The sequence below is a fragment of the Poecilia formosa genome, unplaced genomic scaffold (assembly GCF_000485575.1).
Source record: "Poecilia formosa unplaced genomic scaffold, Poecilia_formosa-5.1.2 Scaffold416, whole genome shotgun sequence".
Classification (NCBI taxonomy): domain Eukaryota; kingdom Metazoa; phylum Chordata; class Actinopteri; order Cyprinodontiformes; family Poeciliidae; genus Poecilia; species Poecilia formosa.
Genome location: NW_006800355.1, coordinates 160950 through 179632, shown reverse-complemented (window position 1 = coordinate 179632; position 18683 = coordinate 160950). Strand labels below are relative to the sequence as shown.

Genomic DNA, 18683 nt, shown 5'->3' with positions numbered 1-18683 from the left:
CTTTGAAATAAACACATGCTACAATGCTACTTTAAATTTGTAGTTTACATTTCCATTTCGAAATGTTGAGACCTGAAAAATATGAACGTGGTTTTGTGACTTCAGCAATGAGAACAGAAAGATGAGCACAGGTGTTGTTCGTTCAAATTTTATAACGGACTGCCATACATGATTACACACTACTACAGTATTCATATCTGGGTTCTGGTGGTCCAGTTTCTCCCCAGCTTTCAGGGCACACATACACGTGATCATGCTCCCATCTCGTCCACGTGCGATTGTTTTCATTCCGACGCTGCCGCTGCAGAGGCTGGTGCGTCATGACGTCACGGAGCCAGCGGGCAGCAGGCAGGCAGCTCATCAGTTTGAACCGCGGCGTCGAGGAGCGTGTGAGTAGTCAGTCCTCCTGCAGCTGCTCCCACACAAACACCGACCGTGACAGACCGCCCCGGACCGGAGGACCGCTCTGCCCACGACGACACACCGGCTGGCGCTTCTCCATCTCTCCGTGCTGGAAAAATTACCGAAGACGGTCAGAGCCGCGGGTGCTGCTTGAAAACTTTCAGATGGAAAATTTGTGCGGTAACAACCGGTTTCGGTCCGGAATGTTCAACAACCACGGTGAGTGTGTTCACTACTGAATGACCGATGTAGGTTATTGTGTTGCTGTTGTCGAAATTTGACCCACTACGATGCCCGCCTTGGGATAACTTGTGTAATTTTATCCGTGAAGAAGACGCACAGCAAACCGTGTCCAGTTAGCGGGTCTTATGGCTGCATGTCACCGCTTTTATCCGGGTTTAAAGCCGAAGATTAGACGCAGATTTATTTATTTTTTTCACGGTGATGTGTGCTGACAGCACAGCGGGCGCACTTGGTCCCGTTAAGTGAAAATCCTTAAAAAACCTGGCAGCTGGAGCTGCAGCGGGACGCTGGAGCAGCACACTGCAGTTCTGCAGCTCTGCATGAGCGGTACCAAAGAGCCAACTCAACTAAACCACTTCTGAATTACAGTACATTTAGTTTCCTGCTCCGACAGTGGTCTGGTGTTTCCTTACGGTTTTTTAAAAATCCTTTTTGTTTGTTTTTGTGTTGTTTTTAACACAGTTCAACTCTAATATTACAACGTATTTTACCTCTTAAAATACATTTTATAGAAACCAAGACAGTAATCTGCAAACATTTCCTTCCTGTTTTTGACTCTTTTTGTCACATTTGAAGATTATCAAACCAGAAAACTTAAATATAAGTTTTCAAATTATTTAATTCCTCAAGGAGGAAGAAAAACAAACAATCTTAGCTTTATGTGAAAACTCAAATGCTCCCTGAACCTGATAAATATTCCTGCCACTGTAGGTAGCATTTGTGATGTCTGTGTGTTTACATCACTTTGGTCGGTTGACCTTGTTTCAGTCACTTTGGAGGATTTTTGAGTATTAACGACCTGTTTAAGATTTCTCCACAGCATTTTTATCATGTTTTGTCTCTCTTTTTGAGCAGTTCAGAGCTGAGCTTGCAGATGTGCTAAACATTGTTGCCTTAACCCACGTGAACTTGAGGCTAAGGTCACGAACTCATGGCCAGACATTCTTCTTTGGGCAACGGATAGAAGATATAATCTTCTAAATAAGTTCAAGTTTTATATCGTTGCTGCCCAGAATATCATTAAGCTATTTTGGGAAATATAATGTATTTCTTTGTCGGTGTTTTAGGTCCGAAGTTTGTTTATTTTTAACACTTAATTAGTAATTTCCATGTTATTTCCCACTGCATAATAGAAAGTTTAGACAATATTACTCATCTCATTTATCCCTGATTTTTGGAATAAGCAGCAAATATGACAAATTTCTAAATATTTACCTTATTTTATGAACATACATTACTTTACATGCAGCTTTGTTTTCTTTTAGGTAACACTTATTAAGCCACCATCAACTACTGACTAAAAATTAAACTGTAAAATTAATTGCAATGACTGGATAAGAGATAATCGTCAGCTTCATGGTTGCGACACTCCCAGTGAAAACTATTTCTGGTGACTTGAGTTTGGGCCAGTCAGCTGGGCTGAATCTGAAGGCGTCAGACGCACCAAACTCGAGCTGAATTATTTTTTATGGCCGGCCGAGTTTCAACCTTTATGGGGCCAAACCACCTTGGATGCATAAATTATTTTTATGAACCACGGATGTCTTGTGGGAGACGGGTGGTGTCATGGAGGTGAAGATGACAGACCATGATTTTAGACCAAATTGTATTTTGTGGCTTTCAGAGGCTTACGATGATTATGATTCATTTTTCTCTGGAAAAACTGTGGGAATGTGTCATTAATGGCAGTAAGAGAGTAAATGGTTTTCAAAAGTGGTAGCAAAAACATAAATGTTTTACTTTAAAATGAAAATGGTAGTTTTACCATTTACATTTCAAATGTGTTTAATAGATTGAGAAAAATCATTGCACATGCTGAAATGAACTACTCCCCTCTTCTTTCCACATTTGTGTCTACATTAAGTGGATGCTGGTTTGTTTCTCCTAAAAATCATCCAGACTGTTGCAAAAGGACATTGCTAGACCTTTTGTTATGTTCTCAGATGGGAAAACCTTTCATTCATCGCTTTAATCATTCCAACAAATGCATCTTTCTATATTTTCTCATAACTTTAAAATTGTTATGGCTGAATTTGTTGAACATTTATTGACTTTAAAACAAATGTGAAAGCGCTCTTTTAAAGTCTTACTCTCAGAAGTTATGTTAACATGCCCCGGTGTTCCCCTTTAACACTTCTCAGTATATATTTTTTTCTGGAGCTGCATCAGTTTTTGCAGCCTGGTGAGAAAATGTTAGTTTTTCCATGTCTGGTTGCCGTATTACACCTGTTCACGTTACTGGGAGGTTTAGATGTTATTTGTGATACTTGAGTTGTTCCCTCATTAGTCACTGAGTTTACCACTCGGTGATGTGTAAACATAAAATGTTACTTATTTACTCCAAACGTAGAAGTGTTTGTGTTCTTTGAACTGAAAAGTGTGGTGTGCCTATGTTGCAACCCCTTTTACTCTGATGATGCCAAATAAAACCCAGTGCGTTAATTGCCTTCATAAGTTGCCTCCAACTGTGTGTTTTAATCCCAGTATAACTCCTTGCTCTTCTGTGACGGCCTTAGTGGTTTGTTAGATAACTAATCAATCTATCTCGCATACAAAAATTGAAAAATGATGGCAAAACTATCAGTCATTTCCTCCTCAAGCAGTGACAGGGAAACAGTCATTAGTTGATGATGAGTTGAGCTAATTACAGGAAAATCCTGTTAGTAAACCAGTTAGGCCCACAAGACTAGACGGGAGACTAAGAAGCTCCTTCCGGTACAAACTCACAGCCAGACAATGTTATGATTCATATAAAAGTGTTTAATATGTTAGAGTGGCCCAGTCAAAGTTCAGTCCCTACATCTTACTCAGCATCTGTGATGAGACTTGAATGGTTCAACAATGTTCTCCATCCAATCCGACATTGCGTTCCAGTCGGTTCTGTTTGGTTGTTGTGTGTTTACGCATATCAGTGATGTACTACGCCTTTAAACTCGAGACGGCACAAATAGCTTATGCACATGTGAGAGACGTGACTCAAAAGACGACGTGGAACAACATGTACTGAAAACTCTTGACTCAGGGTGGCGAAGCATATTTGCACATTTTTAATTTTTGGTGAAAAATGCTGAAAACCATGGATCCTTGTCCCTTCACAAATCTACTTTTGTTTTGCTCTATTATACACATTACAAGTACATGATGGGTTGTAACAAAATGTGAATACTTCATCAAGGCTCCATTAAAACAACTAAATAAGCTGCGACTACAGACATCAGTGCACAGAAGGAAGGAAAACTCAATGTAGTGAGTGTTGGGGATGGGGACGGAGTCCACAGTGGGCAGCATTTCTCAGAGAGCCCTGTGGAGAGATTCAGGCTCGGTTCTGCTGTCTGTGACCACCCTGACTCCATCACTGGTGGGTATCTAAGCATGTAGGTCAGCAGAGGAACCACAAGGGGAAAATGAGCAGCTCAGGAAAGTGCCCATTACAGTATGGCTCAGTACTTTAACACTTATCATATTTCCTGTGTCTGTCTGTCCACTGCTTCTTTTTTAAATCATCATGTATATGTTCTCCAGCATGAACTCAGGACGTACTTAAAAATGTGCAACTCAGGAACAACAATCCGTCAATAATGGCAGGAACGGGTAAATAAACGTCTGTCGTTCCTGAAGCAGTTGTGGATGGTGGCGATATAATCGTTCTCTGTTCTGCATCTCAGCAGTTTGTCCTGAGACAGAACGATGTTTAAATCAGTGAATCAATATTTGTCATTCTGCCAGTAGGTCTCCCAGTGCTAGTAGCTGGGAGTAAAGATACTGATTCTGCTTAGGAGGAAATGGAATCACTAAATGGCAACAAACATCTTGAATGATTAGTGCAGTTACCCTTTTTTTCTTTTTTTTTGTATTAAATACATCTGACATGCCAGGCTGGTTGCTCTATAGTCGCACTGACTTTAACATTTGTGTAAATTTGTAATGGTATGTTGATCAATAATTGAGATATTTGATCAGAATGTGCTTAACAACTAAAGAGCAGCCTTCAGTTCTTCGTAGCCTCAGTGAAAACATCTACACTGAAGTGTTGGTTTGGTAGTGATTGGTAAATGGTGCATTCAATGACCAGAGATGGATCAGATTTTTGAGTTTCCTACAGCTGGTAACCAATCTGGGCCGATCAGACTGCTGTTTGCAATTAGCAAATAATAATTTAATCGCAGGATAAATTACAATTAGCTTGATTATTTCCATTCTTATTATTAATATTTTTTAAAGGGTAATTCTGTTTTACAGAGGCATCATAATCCATTTTACTTATGGTTTTGGTTGTATGTGATTTTTTCATTATTATTATTTTTGTTTTTGTTTTCGGTTGTGTTGGATATTTAAAACATTTCATGTTTCCAGTGTTGAGTGTTTGTTACAAAATTAAAGTTTACTGATCTTTGAGAGAGCGCTTGTTTTATGCTATTAGGAATATATTACATGGAAAAACAACAGTATTATTGTTTAAACCAATAATTACTGAAACAATTTATCATCTAACAAAATTTGTTATCGTGACTGTCCTAGTCAATAGTGTAATTAATTAAATGTTTTAGCTGTATTATTTTAATTTAAAGGGCACAGAACGTTGTTTTATTAGGTATAAACGGATCCTTCAATACCCCAGAACTTCAGTTTCTGTAAAATTTTCTTCCTTGGACAAAACTGTGTTCTATATTTGAAGATTTATCAAAATATTAACCATGTGCTCCTGTTCCCCTTGCATGTGCCTGACTGCTGCTGGATTTGGATAATTTCTTGCGCTGGTCAATCATCCTCCCCTGACCAGATGATGAGGTAAGAAACCAGAGTTTTATTCAGTTCTAACGCTGAAGATAAAATGGGCCACTTGTTTTGAGAGTGTTGGCCTCCATTATCTCAGTAAAATGAGGACATTGTGCGGTTTGTTTGTGTCGGGGCATTTTATCCCTGATGGCTTTTGCTGCTCCGCTGGGTTTGTGCGGTTGCTGCATCACTCTTAAATCATAAGAACGGTTACGACAACTCATAGGCTGTGATTTCAGCTGTAAGCACTTGTATGTGCTGCAGGGATTGGGAATATTTGTATGAAAAAAAGAAAAGGTGTGGTGCCCAGATTTTCAAGTTTTCCAGTTCCTTCCTTCGTCAGCTGAGAATGCGAGGTTGGTTTTGTTTATTTTCTTCTCTGATTGTTATGTTTGAAGTTTCATTTGCGTAGCGAATGTTGCTTGACTTGCTCTGTCAGTGTATCGTTTTAACAATGAGGATCTCATCCTTGCTCGGTCACTTGAAGTCATTGACCTTGCTTCACCTTCCTCCTCTCCTCTATGACTCCATCTTGACCCCAAGACCTTCCAGTTGACTGTGTTTGACCCCGCTGAGGGGGGATTAAAAATGAAAAGTGATGGTCTTTCTTTTAGTTCCAGACAGCTCAGCCTGGTGTTAAGGTGTGGATCGGGTGCGACAGCTTTCTGGTTCAACATACCAGATCGTTTTGACAAAGGGAACACCTTGTAGGTGACGTTTCTGCATCTGCCCAACAGCTCAGTGGCTGCTGCCTCACACATGCCAAAGACTTCAAGACCCTGTAAAAGCCATCACCAAGTCCAGACTGACATAACTAAATGCCCTTCCTCCGCCGCACCCACACCCATGCCTGTAAACCACAAGGGACTCTGGGTTGTGGTGTTGACTTCCTTCTGTCCGCCTAAAGCCATCACGAATGTGTACTCACACAGACATACCCATGTCACCCTGCAAAGGCAGTGCCAGAACAGGACGGGCTTGTCTCTTGAGGGAACTTCTCTGCAAACGCACACATGGACACAATCCACTGTGTTGCATTCCTCTGTGGCTTTTACTCAACTAGCCATTAGCTTCTCGTGCCCTCAATTGCTGCTTGCCTCTGCAAAGTGAATACATTCTATACTTGGACTTTATTAGCCCATTAGCTTGCCAGCGTCTGAAGCTTGTTTCCATTTTGCTCCCCCCACCCCTTTTGCTGTTGCCTCAAGTGTGCAAATGCTCATTTCTTCATGAACAAACTGGATCGGCAGATATGCAGCACCACACCCATCGATCTCCTGACTGACATTTCTTATTTTAGAACAACACCTCCAGTACTTATTGTTTCAGAAAAAACATAGCAAGTAATTATGACGTCTGACTGGCAAATGATGGGTGTGGATCCTGATTTACTTGTAATAAGTTGAAGAGAAAGAATCATAAAAACGCAAAGAAGCTATGACCCTTCACTCTAAATGCTGTTTTCATACCAGCACCATGCTCTCTCTCTCTCTACATATTCCCTTTTTGTAGCTTGAATTAAGTTGATTTGATTTGAATTAATTTTGGACCAACTTGGATTAATTGAATTTAATTTGACTTGTCAAGTGAATTTCCTTGAGAAGACATTAGTTTTGAACTGCTGCTAAGTTAATAAACCAAAGATGTGTTGATAAGAATCTGGTGAGCAGATATAGATCAAAATGTAAATCACACAGGATCATGGTTGAGTGGTCAGTAGATTGGACTGGGAGGTATGAATGAAGCCTTATTGGCATTCTCTTTTATTTTTTCTCTGCTCTTATATTTTACTCTTATTTATTGATGTTTTCATTCCTAATGTGCAAATTGTAAGCATTAAGAACGCACCAATCCACTTTTTCACTTCCGATACGATACTGATATCTGACATGCAGTATCACCCGATACAGAAAAACAGCGCTGAATTGACTTAAACGTTTCTTTTTTTAATCACAGACCTACATGTACTGAATTACAAATGTATTTGATAACTCTTCACCAGTAAAGAACACTTAAATACATCAGTAGCTTCACAAGCTTGATCAAACATGTAAAAACAATACAACTTTAGTTTGTTTAGTCAGTGCAATTGGGAGTACAACAGCCAATGTAAAGTAAATGCAGAAACAGACAAAGACAATAGATTGACGAACTTGGTCAAACATGTAAAATTAAACTGCAACAAACCTTTCAAATGGTTCAGAAAGTGTAATTCTAAATTTTAATTAATAATAAAGCAAGATGTCTCTTGGAGCACAAAGTGTAGAATTGGAATGAATAGATGTTTCCCTATGGATCAGGCACATTGTCTTGATACCCGATCTAGAATTTCTTTCAATATTTGAACCGATACAGATATAGATATCGTATTGGTGCATTTCTAGTAAACATCTCAAGTATTGCCAGGTGTTGGTCTGAGTTTACCCCCTCACAGGATTTACTCTGTATGAAACAAGGTCACACTATGCAGTTATCAACCATCTTTGAAGAATCTTTCTTCACTTAATACTCTTAAAACAATCTTGTGATGCTGTCATGCCGTTTGACAGGAGTTATTGTTGAGATTTTATCATTCAAGTCCTGCAGAGATTTTGCAATCATTGGCTGACAAGGCATATATTCTCCAGGTCAGAAGGGAACCTGTTATTTATTTAGTGTTTGGCAGTGATATTTCTGTAGACTTAATATTATTTTATCCACAGTAAAAGTCGCTGCATCTTAAGTGTTCAGTATAAGTAGGTCCAATACTTGAGATGTTTTCTAGAGATGCACCAATATGATATCTATATCTGTATCTGTATAGAAAATATTGGTTTAAGATGCAAATAAATGGATGAATAAAAACTGTGTTATGGCTCTACATTTGGTCTATAGTTTAGTGATGCAGACCTGGCTTCAGCCCGTGGATTTGTCTTTGTCGTTCAGCCCTCTGGGCTTTTGCAGCTTGATGTGAGGGCAAACAATCGGGTTAGGGAGCAGGCACGCAACACTTCACTGAATACAAGGCCGCTGTAACACAACAACAAAAGGATGGTGAAAGATGAGTGCTTAAAGAGGGATTTGTTGTCAACATCAGATTCCATCATGTGTTCAGTATTCTTTGTTGGTTGATTTCTTTCTCTTTTTTTTCCCTTCAGGAATAAAAGCTGTAAAAAAAATCTCTTTGTCTCAACAAGCAAACGGTCCCTATAGTTCAGTGATGTTTATAATATTTCCAAGGCACTACCCCTTTAAAATATCTCTAATCTCCTTTGCAGTATGGTGCATTAGCAGCATTACTTTTGTATTAAATGCTTGTTTTGTTGCCCCATCTGGGGAGAAATGCTGACAGACCAGAAGAAACGTGCGTTATCTTTAAACAGATAACACACGTTATCTAAACGGCTAAAGCTGCCATTGTAAACAGAAAGGTTATGATTTTTATTAAGTACACTCTTTTAACATGGTCTTCTATACAAATCATGTTAATATATCTGCTCAAGGATTTTACAATCATCCTTAAATCAGCCGTGTCTTGTTGAATTGCCCTGACATCCTGACCTCCTATTCTCTCTGCTCCTGTCCCGACCCGACCGCGCTCCGATTGCTCAACAGAGCCTCAAGCTTAGTGGCCCAAATCTTCAGTTCTGCAGATGTCCTACATCAGCTCGCCTTTTAGCCTCAGCACTCTGCAGAGGTTTTAGTCAGAGGGTGACCTTAAGCATTCTTTGGTAAGAGGGCGACCTTAAGCATTTTTCTTCTAGCCTCACAGAAGTGGCCCCTGCCAACCCCCTCCCCCCTTGCTATAAATAATCTCAGCCCAGTTCCCATGGCCCCCACAGCGGTCCCGTCACTCACAGTGCAATGTGGGATACTGGACCATGAAGAGGGAAACACTGGTAGCTGAGAGATGGGCACGTTGGCTGAAGTTAGAGCAGGTGTTGTCAAAGTGATGAACCCTCCAGGATGGAGATGAATTAAAAGGGTTTTTCCCTTATTGGGTGAGAGCAGATGAGATTTCATGTCGCCTTGGAAGGACAAAATAAGCTGTTAAATGTTGAAGTTGTTACTGGTTCAAGGGATTTTCATTATAAATACTTTTACATTTCTAGCAAGACCTCTCGAACAAAATCTGTTTCTGATACCAGTCAGTTATTTAAGATTAATAAGATGATTTGCTAATACAGAGTTCTAATCAGACAGGGTTTTTTTTTTAAATCAGTTTCTCTTTACAGCGACATATTTTGTCTTAAGTGGAGTCTGTGCAGGTCAGCGTCGACATGCTGTTTCAGCACAAGCTTAACTCCTAAAATCTGCATAGCTTTGAGTTAAATTTATATCAGATCTTACATTTTTCTAATTTTTCCCAGGTAGCTTGAAGTGGTTATTGTCGGTTCTTATGTGTAAGAACATCTGCTGATGTAGTATTTTCTAAATATGTTTGACTCCAGCTGTAAACAACATTTTTGGTTTGTTGTGATGGTCAGCAGCCTGGCCCTGAATCCCGGATGTCTTGATTTAATCTTTCCGCTTTTGGGGACAAGTTCAGCGTGTTTACTTCACTTTGAGGACACAATTAGGCAGGAAAACAACTTGGACAATATTTAAACCTTAGCTTTAGGAAGCATAAACCTTTTTTTTTCCAAGTTGAAATTTATTTTGTTGAACATAATTCTTTGCGGTGGGATTAAGCATAATCCTAATTCTGGATCGCTCTCTCCGGTTATTTTTTTTAACATTGTAATTGTTAGATTATTATGTATGATAGTTTCTGCAGAGAGAGGAGACCTGCAGCAGCCTCTCTTCGCTTAAGAAAACATTTCCAGATGCTCCCAAGCTGCAGGACAGTGAGAGGAAATTCCAGGCAAATCGAAAGGAAGAGCAGGAGAGATCATGGAGGAGATGTAGTGAAGGATGGCTGATCAAACAAAACTCTTGAATTCAATACAGTCAGTGGGAAAATGATGTTGTAGTGAGGAAACAAATAATATTTGACGTGTAGAGATGTACAAAGCTAAGTAAAATGTGTTTCTTTGGTTATGATTTCATGGGGTGGTCAAGATGTTATCAGTTGCGACTTCATAGCAACTGATGCCAAGCGCTTTTATGAAGAAATCAGTTTTGCCTTTCTGCTTGTTCTCCTTCTCTCCATCAAAACAGCATGCACACACAGACATAACAGCCTCTTGCAGGTGATGGTATCAGATTTATGCACTTGTGTGTGTGAGTGATGTGGAATGTGTTAGCATGCTGACACACGATGGTAGATGTAACCTAAACAAATGGGAAATATATTCAGGGTGACATGTCAGATAGCTGTTTGATCGTGGTTTTACATCAGATTTTCTTAGCTTCACAGACAGTTTTCCAGACGTGAACATTAGTCACTGTGCATGTGACTTTGTGCAGTGAAGTAGCTTCTCACCAGGTGTGAGCAACGTGTGAAAAATAAACTCGGATGTAATCCGAGCAGAATGAGACCGGTTGCTTTTTAGTGGGATGTGTCCTTTTCTCCATATATCACACCAGACTGATTGTGTGTGCACAAAAGAGATGGAAAGACAGAGCTTATGTGGGCTTATACTCATTCATCTACAGCCCTGGTTTTGAAACCAGAAACTGAAGCTGTAACCACAGGATTCAATAAATATGAAACCTGAGCAGTTTTAGCAGGACAGTTTTTATTCGGTAGTTTTTGTTGTCAGTGGTTGCATTAGCTTTAAATTTGACCACATTGGTGTAGAAAATTAATCAATAGAGTTAATTTATATAGCACATTTCAGCATCACTGCAGCTCAAAGCGCTTTACGTCATGAAAACACAGAAGACACCACACAGTAAGCCGGTAAACATTACATTTTGCAATCATTGCACATGAAAATGTTGGTCAACGTTTCATTTATTTTGGTTTAAAAGCAACTCTAAACAGGTGGGTTTTAGTCCAGATTTAAATGAACTCGATATCGAATAGTGTCAGGAACTCAAATATTATAATAAGTTTCAGTCGCTTTCCAACAACCTATTTTATAGTTAAAAAAGAAATATTTACCAGCGTGATAAAAATCAGTCTCTAGTTCTACGTTTTTCTTCGTAAAGAAGGTCTGGACTCTTGGCTATTGCTTGTTGGAGGTGTTGACTCTGTTGAAATTTTAAACAACTGGATGTAATTTTCAGCTAATGCTAATATTTGGCTGTGAGGTTTGTAATATGGCAGCTTTATCTTGAAGGAAGCTGCACTTCCAGCTGATATAAATCTCACCACAAACTGTGTGCGTTCTCTCTTCCCCCACTGCGAAGATACAAGCGCGGAGCTGAACGTCATCTCGGCCAGCAATAAAATGCCTTATATATGCACCTCTTGGTCTGAATTTAATTGCTCTTTTTTCGGAAGCGTAGCCAACACGTGACTCTGTTCACTTTCTCCACTGGCATTGCCAAACTACAACCCTGTATAGGCAGAATACATTTCAAAACTGGCACAGAAAATCTGTCGTTGTTTACAACTGCTTCTTCTGTTTGCTTATTGATCAGGATTAAATGCTTCCTGAGAAATCAGTCAGTGGGACAAATCCCAGACGGGGCACTGAAGGGAGATGGGAATGGAGTAGAACTATGCGGCTAGATATTTACAAACAGTATTGGAAAAAGACAGAGTGGAGGGGGATCTTTTCAGTGTCTTTAGAGGTTTTCTTTTTATGACGTTCTTTGAAGTCAGAGGCCTACATGCTCATATTACTGCGTCATTAAACAACTGCAGAAAGCCCAGAGGGTATTCTCATGGTGAACTCACAACATTTGAGTCATTGTCCAGCTATCTTACGTTTTAGCATGGAGACGGTTTCTGTATCCCAGAGATGAATGTGTTTAGGTCCAAAATGTGTGAATTGGCCCCTGATGTGTCCTTATCCGCAGAGAAATGAGTCCTGTGCCAACATATGCTGAAAGGTCACTCAGTGAGGAAGAAGCCATTTCTCAGGATGAAACATGAGACTGATTAGTTGTTCCAGTAAACGTTACGTTTTGGAAAAATTTCCTGTCGTCTGATGAAAATAAAACAGAATTTTCCAGACCTCTGTAACAATTTAAAGGGAAAGATGGGCGCTACCTTTCCTCTTTCCATTTCTGTCTGCTGTAAAACCTGTGATTTCCACAGTTTACTGTAGCACAGAAACTTGATTTTGTGCCAGAAACACCTTTGTGATGTTGCTCTGTCAGCTCTGCTCTCCGTTCTGTCCTTTACAGGACAGTAGGGCAGATGCTGTACTACTGATGCCACACAGCAGGTTTAGTGTCATTTCATCACCTGGACAGCAGGATGTCGGCTGCCACTCAGCTAGTTTGTCCAGTTGGAGTCAGAGCTGTTGCCATGGAGATGATCAAAAACAAACTCACACTTGTGGAAATGTTGCTTGTGATTAGCTAGTGGTGTAATTTGCCTCTGCAGCATTTGGCCACTCACATTCTCGTTCACAAAAAGCCACTAACCATCTTCTGTACTCCTTGTCTGATTTGAAAGCCTTTGCGAGTAAAAGCCTTAAAACTTGAGAATAAAGTTACGTTTAATGGTGAGCTGTTATTTTTTGGTTGTAGCAGCCAGTAAGTAACGAGGGAGCTGCTGTGGACTCGGATCATCTCCTGACCCCATGTGGCTGGGCTTTCCAGCAACTCTTCCTTTTGTTCTGCGCAACATTTTGTTTGTTTTCCAAACTATATTTTCCCTTGCTCATCAGATCTGTTTAGAGTTGGGACTGTGAGGTGGCTGCTGCGGTGAAGGCTTTGAAAAATGAAACGTCTGGAGAACCAGCAGATGAAAACAGCATTGGCGTGGAGGCTGGGTGTGGGTCTGAAGTGTGCGAAGTCTGCCTCTCTGAGAAGCATAGAAACCTTGTGAATGTGGCATATGGGTTTCATTGAAGGATCAAAGAGGAAACGTGTTGCTCCTGCATCCTTGGAGGGCTTTTTTCGTAAATGCTCCTCCGTTTTCAGCCCCTTTTCTGCTCCGTCTTTTATATTCAAAAATGTCTAATTTAAAGAAATCACTGTTTGCACCTTGAGGCTTTCTTTTTCTAACCAACATAAACATACTCACATACTTGTGGCACATCCTACCATGACCAACCAGCCATACTGAGAGCCCTTTTTATACCCATCTCGCTCCATATGTCTGCATCCTCCATGCCAAGGAGGTTTCTGACTCTAAAATTAACCTCTAGAGTCTTGTATTTATTGAGGAACCTTAAATCACATCTGTGGTGGCAGACCTAAATTAGAACAGACAGGTTCCTGTTGGTTAGGGCTATATTAAAGACAGGTACTGTGGAAATGACATGTCATAATTTGAGGGCTTGCACAATACATTTCCAAATATTGCTGTAGATTTAACCAGACTTGCTAAAACAGGGTGTTGTTGAACCCCTGCTTTGTGGTGGAAACCATGCATTCATTTACTGTTGCTCCCTGTGAGGTTACCTTAATTACAGGTGTCTCTTACCATTTGTGAGGGTATGCCTGTAATCTTGAAAAGTTAAGAGAACCTAGAGACGGCCATTACAGTTTGGTTTATGGAGCTGACCTTATGAGCAGCTAATGACTTCCTTATTTTCACTGTTTGTAAAGAAAAGTCTTCTCTGAAAGATAAAAGCTGCAGCAGGAGTCGCTTTTATAACATCTCATGCTTTTCATAAAAACAAGAAAAAACATCTGGTATTTTTAGCACCTTTACAAGTTGTCAACTTGTTACTGGGTGGAAATTTGATTGAGAAAACATTATATATATCTTTTTTTTTTTTTTTTTTTTTTTTTACAGAAAACTTGACTGGGAAAAAAACACTTTCTTTCTACTCCTGTAAAGCCTGAGCCAACTCTCTGTTTGCTTTTGATTGAACAAAGAATTTACTGGATTTAGAGTGTTTTGTAAAACAAGGTCTTTAAATACTTTAGTCCCATAAAGTCTTCATGCACCTGTTGACTGCAGCCTGCCAGCTTCTTGTGTCGCTCATCTGTGGTATTTATGTTTGTGAAGAATGCAAAAAACTTTAGGAGGTCACAAGAAGCTGGAATGCATTTAACTTTTGATTTACATGATTCAAAATATCCTGCACATTTAGAAACTGATGTTAAACACATTAGGTTTGAGAGAGTTATAATAACGTGATTCATAGAACTGGCAAATCTAGTCTGCTCCTTAGTAATGGGTTAAAGGTCTCAGTTGTTTTTAAACATGTGATCAGCAGTGTCAAACTCATTTTTTTTGGGGGGGGGGTCAAATCAAGATCCTGGATGCTCTTAAAGGTCCAGTTGTGCCAGAATGTATTGATAAAACTCATGAATAAACTTTAAAAATATTAATAAATTATTAAAATTTCATTACATTGACCATCTTTTCACATTGATCAGTGCCTCCAGGGTTTTACAATTAGTTTTGTGATTATTTGCAATGAAAATTAAATGTTTGTGGTACTAATTTAGAAAGATTTTTGATAATTTCACATATGTATGACTGTAAATGCAACATTTTATTCCTCAGATCATGGACTATAATTTGACATCAGTTAAGGCTGAGGCAGCTGCTTAGTACAAGTAAGAAAGTTGGCACCACTTAAACCCAATATTTCTCATAATCTTTGCCAAACAATCTGCAATAATTAGCATTAGTGCAAAAAAAAAAGAATAAGTGAGGGAGTTTGTTGATTTTGATTGAATTTCCACCAACATTTTCAATAAACTGGAGGGACTAAATGATGTAATCTGGCGTGAGTAGATGAAAACTATTTTGATTTGATTGATAAAACAATATTTAAGTACACCGTTATCTTGACGGTTCTATTTATGCGTCCATCTAAAGTCGAGAGGGCCACATAAAAAAACTATGGCGGGCCGGATTTGGCCCCCAGGCCTCGAGTTTGACACATGTGGACTACATCGATTATATAAAACTTTAAAATTATTGCAAATGGACATTCAGAGTGCTGAAACTGGTGCTCCTTAATAGCAGTTAGTATTTGTTCTTTTATTTGGGAAGACCAACAGAAAAGCCAGTATTTAAAAGTAATTTTTCATTACTTTAACCCTCATCTGGTTGGCCAGTAATGGAACATTGTGCTTCAGTATAATCAGAAAATTGCGAAAGAAAACAATTGTTAAGTCAGAAGATGTTTTTGTGAGCGCAAGTATCTCAGTTTGTGTAGTGCTGTTTCTTCCCTGCCTGTAAAACTATAAGAAGAAACTTTGGAGGCGTACAGTGAAACGTAGCTGTGACACCATGTTTATCTAAAATTACTCTTGTGGTCTTTTCCACTCTGTGGCTTTGCTTGTGACATTGTTTTCACTGGGAAAGCTACCACATGAGTAGCTCTGGAAATGATATCTTGGCTTTGCCAGCATCCCAAGACAGAACAGACCAATCCCTGGTGGTTTAAAGAAAGCAAACTTAATGCAGCACAGTAAATATCTGTCTTCATAAAACACTCTTCACAATAAAATATAAGTTTGCAAATGAATCAATGCATAGCAGCATTATGATTCTTGTGTGATGCTTGAGCTCATGAAAACGTCTTCTGAAGCAGTTTCTCTGGCCTTGGTATTAAATTGTTTCTTTGCCTGCAGTCTCATGAGGTGTAAAGTTGTTTCTTTTATTCTCATGACTGCTTAGTGATTGTTTCTTTCATACACCCTCATACTTGTGCTTGCTATCTGCTCTGTAACCAAGTAGATTGTCAAACTATGTGAATCGAATGAAACCCTCCCTATAAAATTGTGAGCTTTGTTCTGGTCGAGGCTCTTTCTCCTGACTGCGATCAGCGAGCGGATCCTTTGAATAAATACCAAGGTTTCCCCCAGAAAACTTGCTAAGTGGTTGGGTGCTTGGGCAATCATTCATCCAGCGACCCGTCATGTTTTTGAGTTAATTTTTTTTTTTTTTTAAAGTTGACAGAAAATTTGAAAATATCTCTTGATAATCTTGTGTTATTGAAAGATTAACACCTGAAGACCAACTATAAAGTCTTAATAAATGCAAACATTTTAAAAAGACTTAAATAAATAAGCAATGTTTAGCCTGGTGGGGGCACAAGTAAAGCCTGGTGGCCCGCCAGGCTTATAATACACTGAAGGAAACCCTGAATACTGATCAAGAATATATATTCTTCTTCTGGTTGCGTGAAACAATTTTTCCTCACTCTTTGATAAAGAAAATTTCCACGACACAACACGTTTCCGAAACCTGATAGAGGTTGTTGAGCTCTTGAGGTGAGGACAGTTTAGGCTTGATTTATGCACTGTCTTGTGTACTATACCCTCAGACTTCTTCATATTTTCGCCCCATTAAACACAACAGTGGTAGAATCATGCTGTGGGAATGCTTTTTCTTCAGCAGAAAGAGGAGAGCCGGTCAGAAAGCTTGAGAGTGAGGCATAGTTTTACCTTCCAGCAGTGCAACAAGCAAAACAATCAATAAATTTGGTTTTAGATTTAAAAGAAATGGTAGAGAGTTGCTTAGTCTGATTAAATGAACTCTAGCTTATCAACCGATTCAAAGTAAACTATAGGTTTGAAAAAGGCCTTGGATTCAAGACTCTATTTTTTGTTGTAGTTCTTACATTTGGTCCCGTCAACAGGAACAGCAAAGCTTGTTTTAGTTTTCTGTTTTTGCGCATTAGAGCCGTGTTTCAGTCTTTCTCTAAAGAGTTACTATCATAAGTGTGTTTGGAGCATAGAGTGGAAGGCTTGATTTAATAGTTCGGTCCAAATAAGAAAAATAATAATTCAGTCCATCTACAGCTAGACTAAAGCACGGCCCAGCACACAATCCCAGTCTGCTGCGTCTTGTGCTCACTGGTGTCTGGGCTATTAATAGAGTTAGCCTGAGAATTTGGTTTAAGGTCAGCTATCAGACTTCTGTTCCCAACTGATGGAGAAGGAAAAAAATGCACATTTCTCACATTTCTGATCATGTATGTAAACCTTCGCTCTGTCTGTGTGCCTGGTGAGTTTATTCACTACTTCACATTTCTGTATAGAAAGTGCTAAAAATGGTCCTGCTGCTTTTTACCTGATTTTCAAGGTTTTCTCTCTTGAGCTAAAAAAATATTAGCTGCCGTCTCTTAGTGTCAGCATATTAATTTAGTAAAATACAAAGTTGATTATCCACAGCACGATTGCAGCGTTTGGTTAAGCAAATTCTTGTGGTTCAATCTCGCACTTGGTCATAGAACATTTTTTAATGATCCAATCTTCGTTTTTAAAATGAAACATTTCACAATAACACATCACAACTGCAGGTATTACAAAGTTTCCCAGGAAATGTTAAACAACGTGTAGACAAATAACTTTGATGGGTGCATTTCTACCAGTAGCTGCTGTGTGAAACTAGAGGCAGGGCTTCATAATACAGGAGGTGAAATCTTAATAATAAATGTTCTTCTTATTCATGCTGGAAAAGGTTTAGTAATTAGTAGGAACATGTAAAATGTTGAAGGTAAGTGACAGAAACGTGGCCAACAGATGCTCCAAGCATTGTTGGCAGAGTGACCATTGTTGGTCAACAAGAAACTTTTTAAGTGAAAAAAACTTACTGTGAAGAAAATCAGAAGATGGAGGTAGAAATAGATTATTTAGCACTTTAGTAAGTTTGTTAGGTACCTGATAAAGTCTATGTTGAGAGATGATGATGTGGACGTCACAAATTACCTTCTTTTTAAAATCCAATTTAGTACTTACCTAAATTATTATTACTGCTAAAAATACCCCAGTTATTCCTGTCTTTCCACCAGACCTTCAGATGTTGCTTATGTGTAAAGATTTCCACTGGCAGGTTCATAGTTTTTTTCCCCTGTACCTGTGTAATAGTTTTGGTTTTCTGTACATCACACATGTGGCTTGTTGTTGCCAACCCAGTGCGGCTACTGGTTGGACGGCTGCTGTTTCTCAGCAGAGTGTCTGTTCACTCACTCAGAGCAAATAGACACAGGAGTGTTGGTGAAAACACAGCTCGAGTTTTCAGCTTCACTCAAAGACAAATACAGGGGCTCTTATTCCTCAGTCACAGATGGCTGGCAGGAAGCTAAAATAATGATGCCAAAGCCACGACATCCAGTTCAGGATCTTATAGGATCCACAGAGATTACAACCAGTGCTTAAATATTCTGTGCTGAAGCAGATTGGATGTCTTTAATTTCCATCCACGTCTTTATCTTATTGAACATCATCTAGAGATTAAACTTCTCTGGTTTGACCACATCGCATTGCAAAATATTAAAAATAAGTTTGTTCTTAGGGTTGCGCAT

The 18683-nt window shown here is 39.2% G+C and overlaps 1 protein-coding gene across 1 annotated transcript in view; it reads left to right on the top strand.

Moving 5' to 3' along the window:
• The first annotated feature begins 320 nt into the window (after positions 1–320).
• The window catches only part of septin4b (septin 4b), a 42482-nt gene continuing 24119 nt past the window's right edge, over positions 321–18683 (top strand). The window contains exons 1-2 of the mRNA XM_007576779.2: positions 321–621; positions 5426–5433. Of these exons, the coding sequence (XP_007576841.1) occupies positions 321–621; positions 5426–5433 (309 nt within the window). The remainder of the gene's footprint in view (positions 622–5425; positions 5434–18683) is intronic.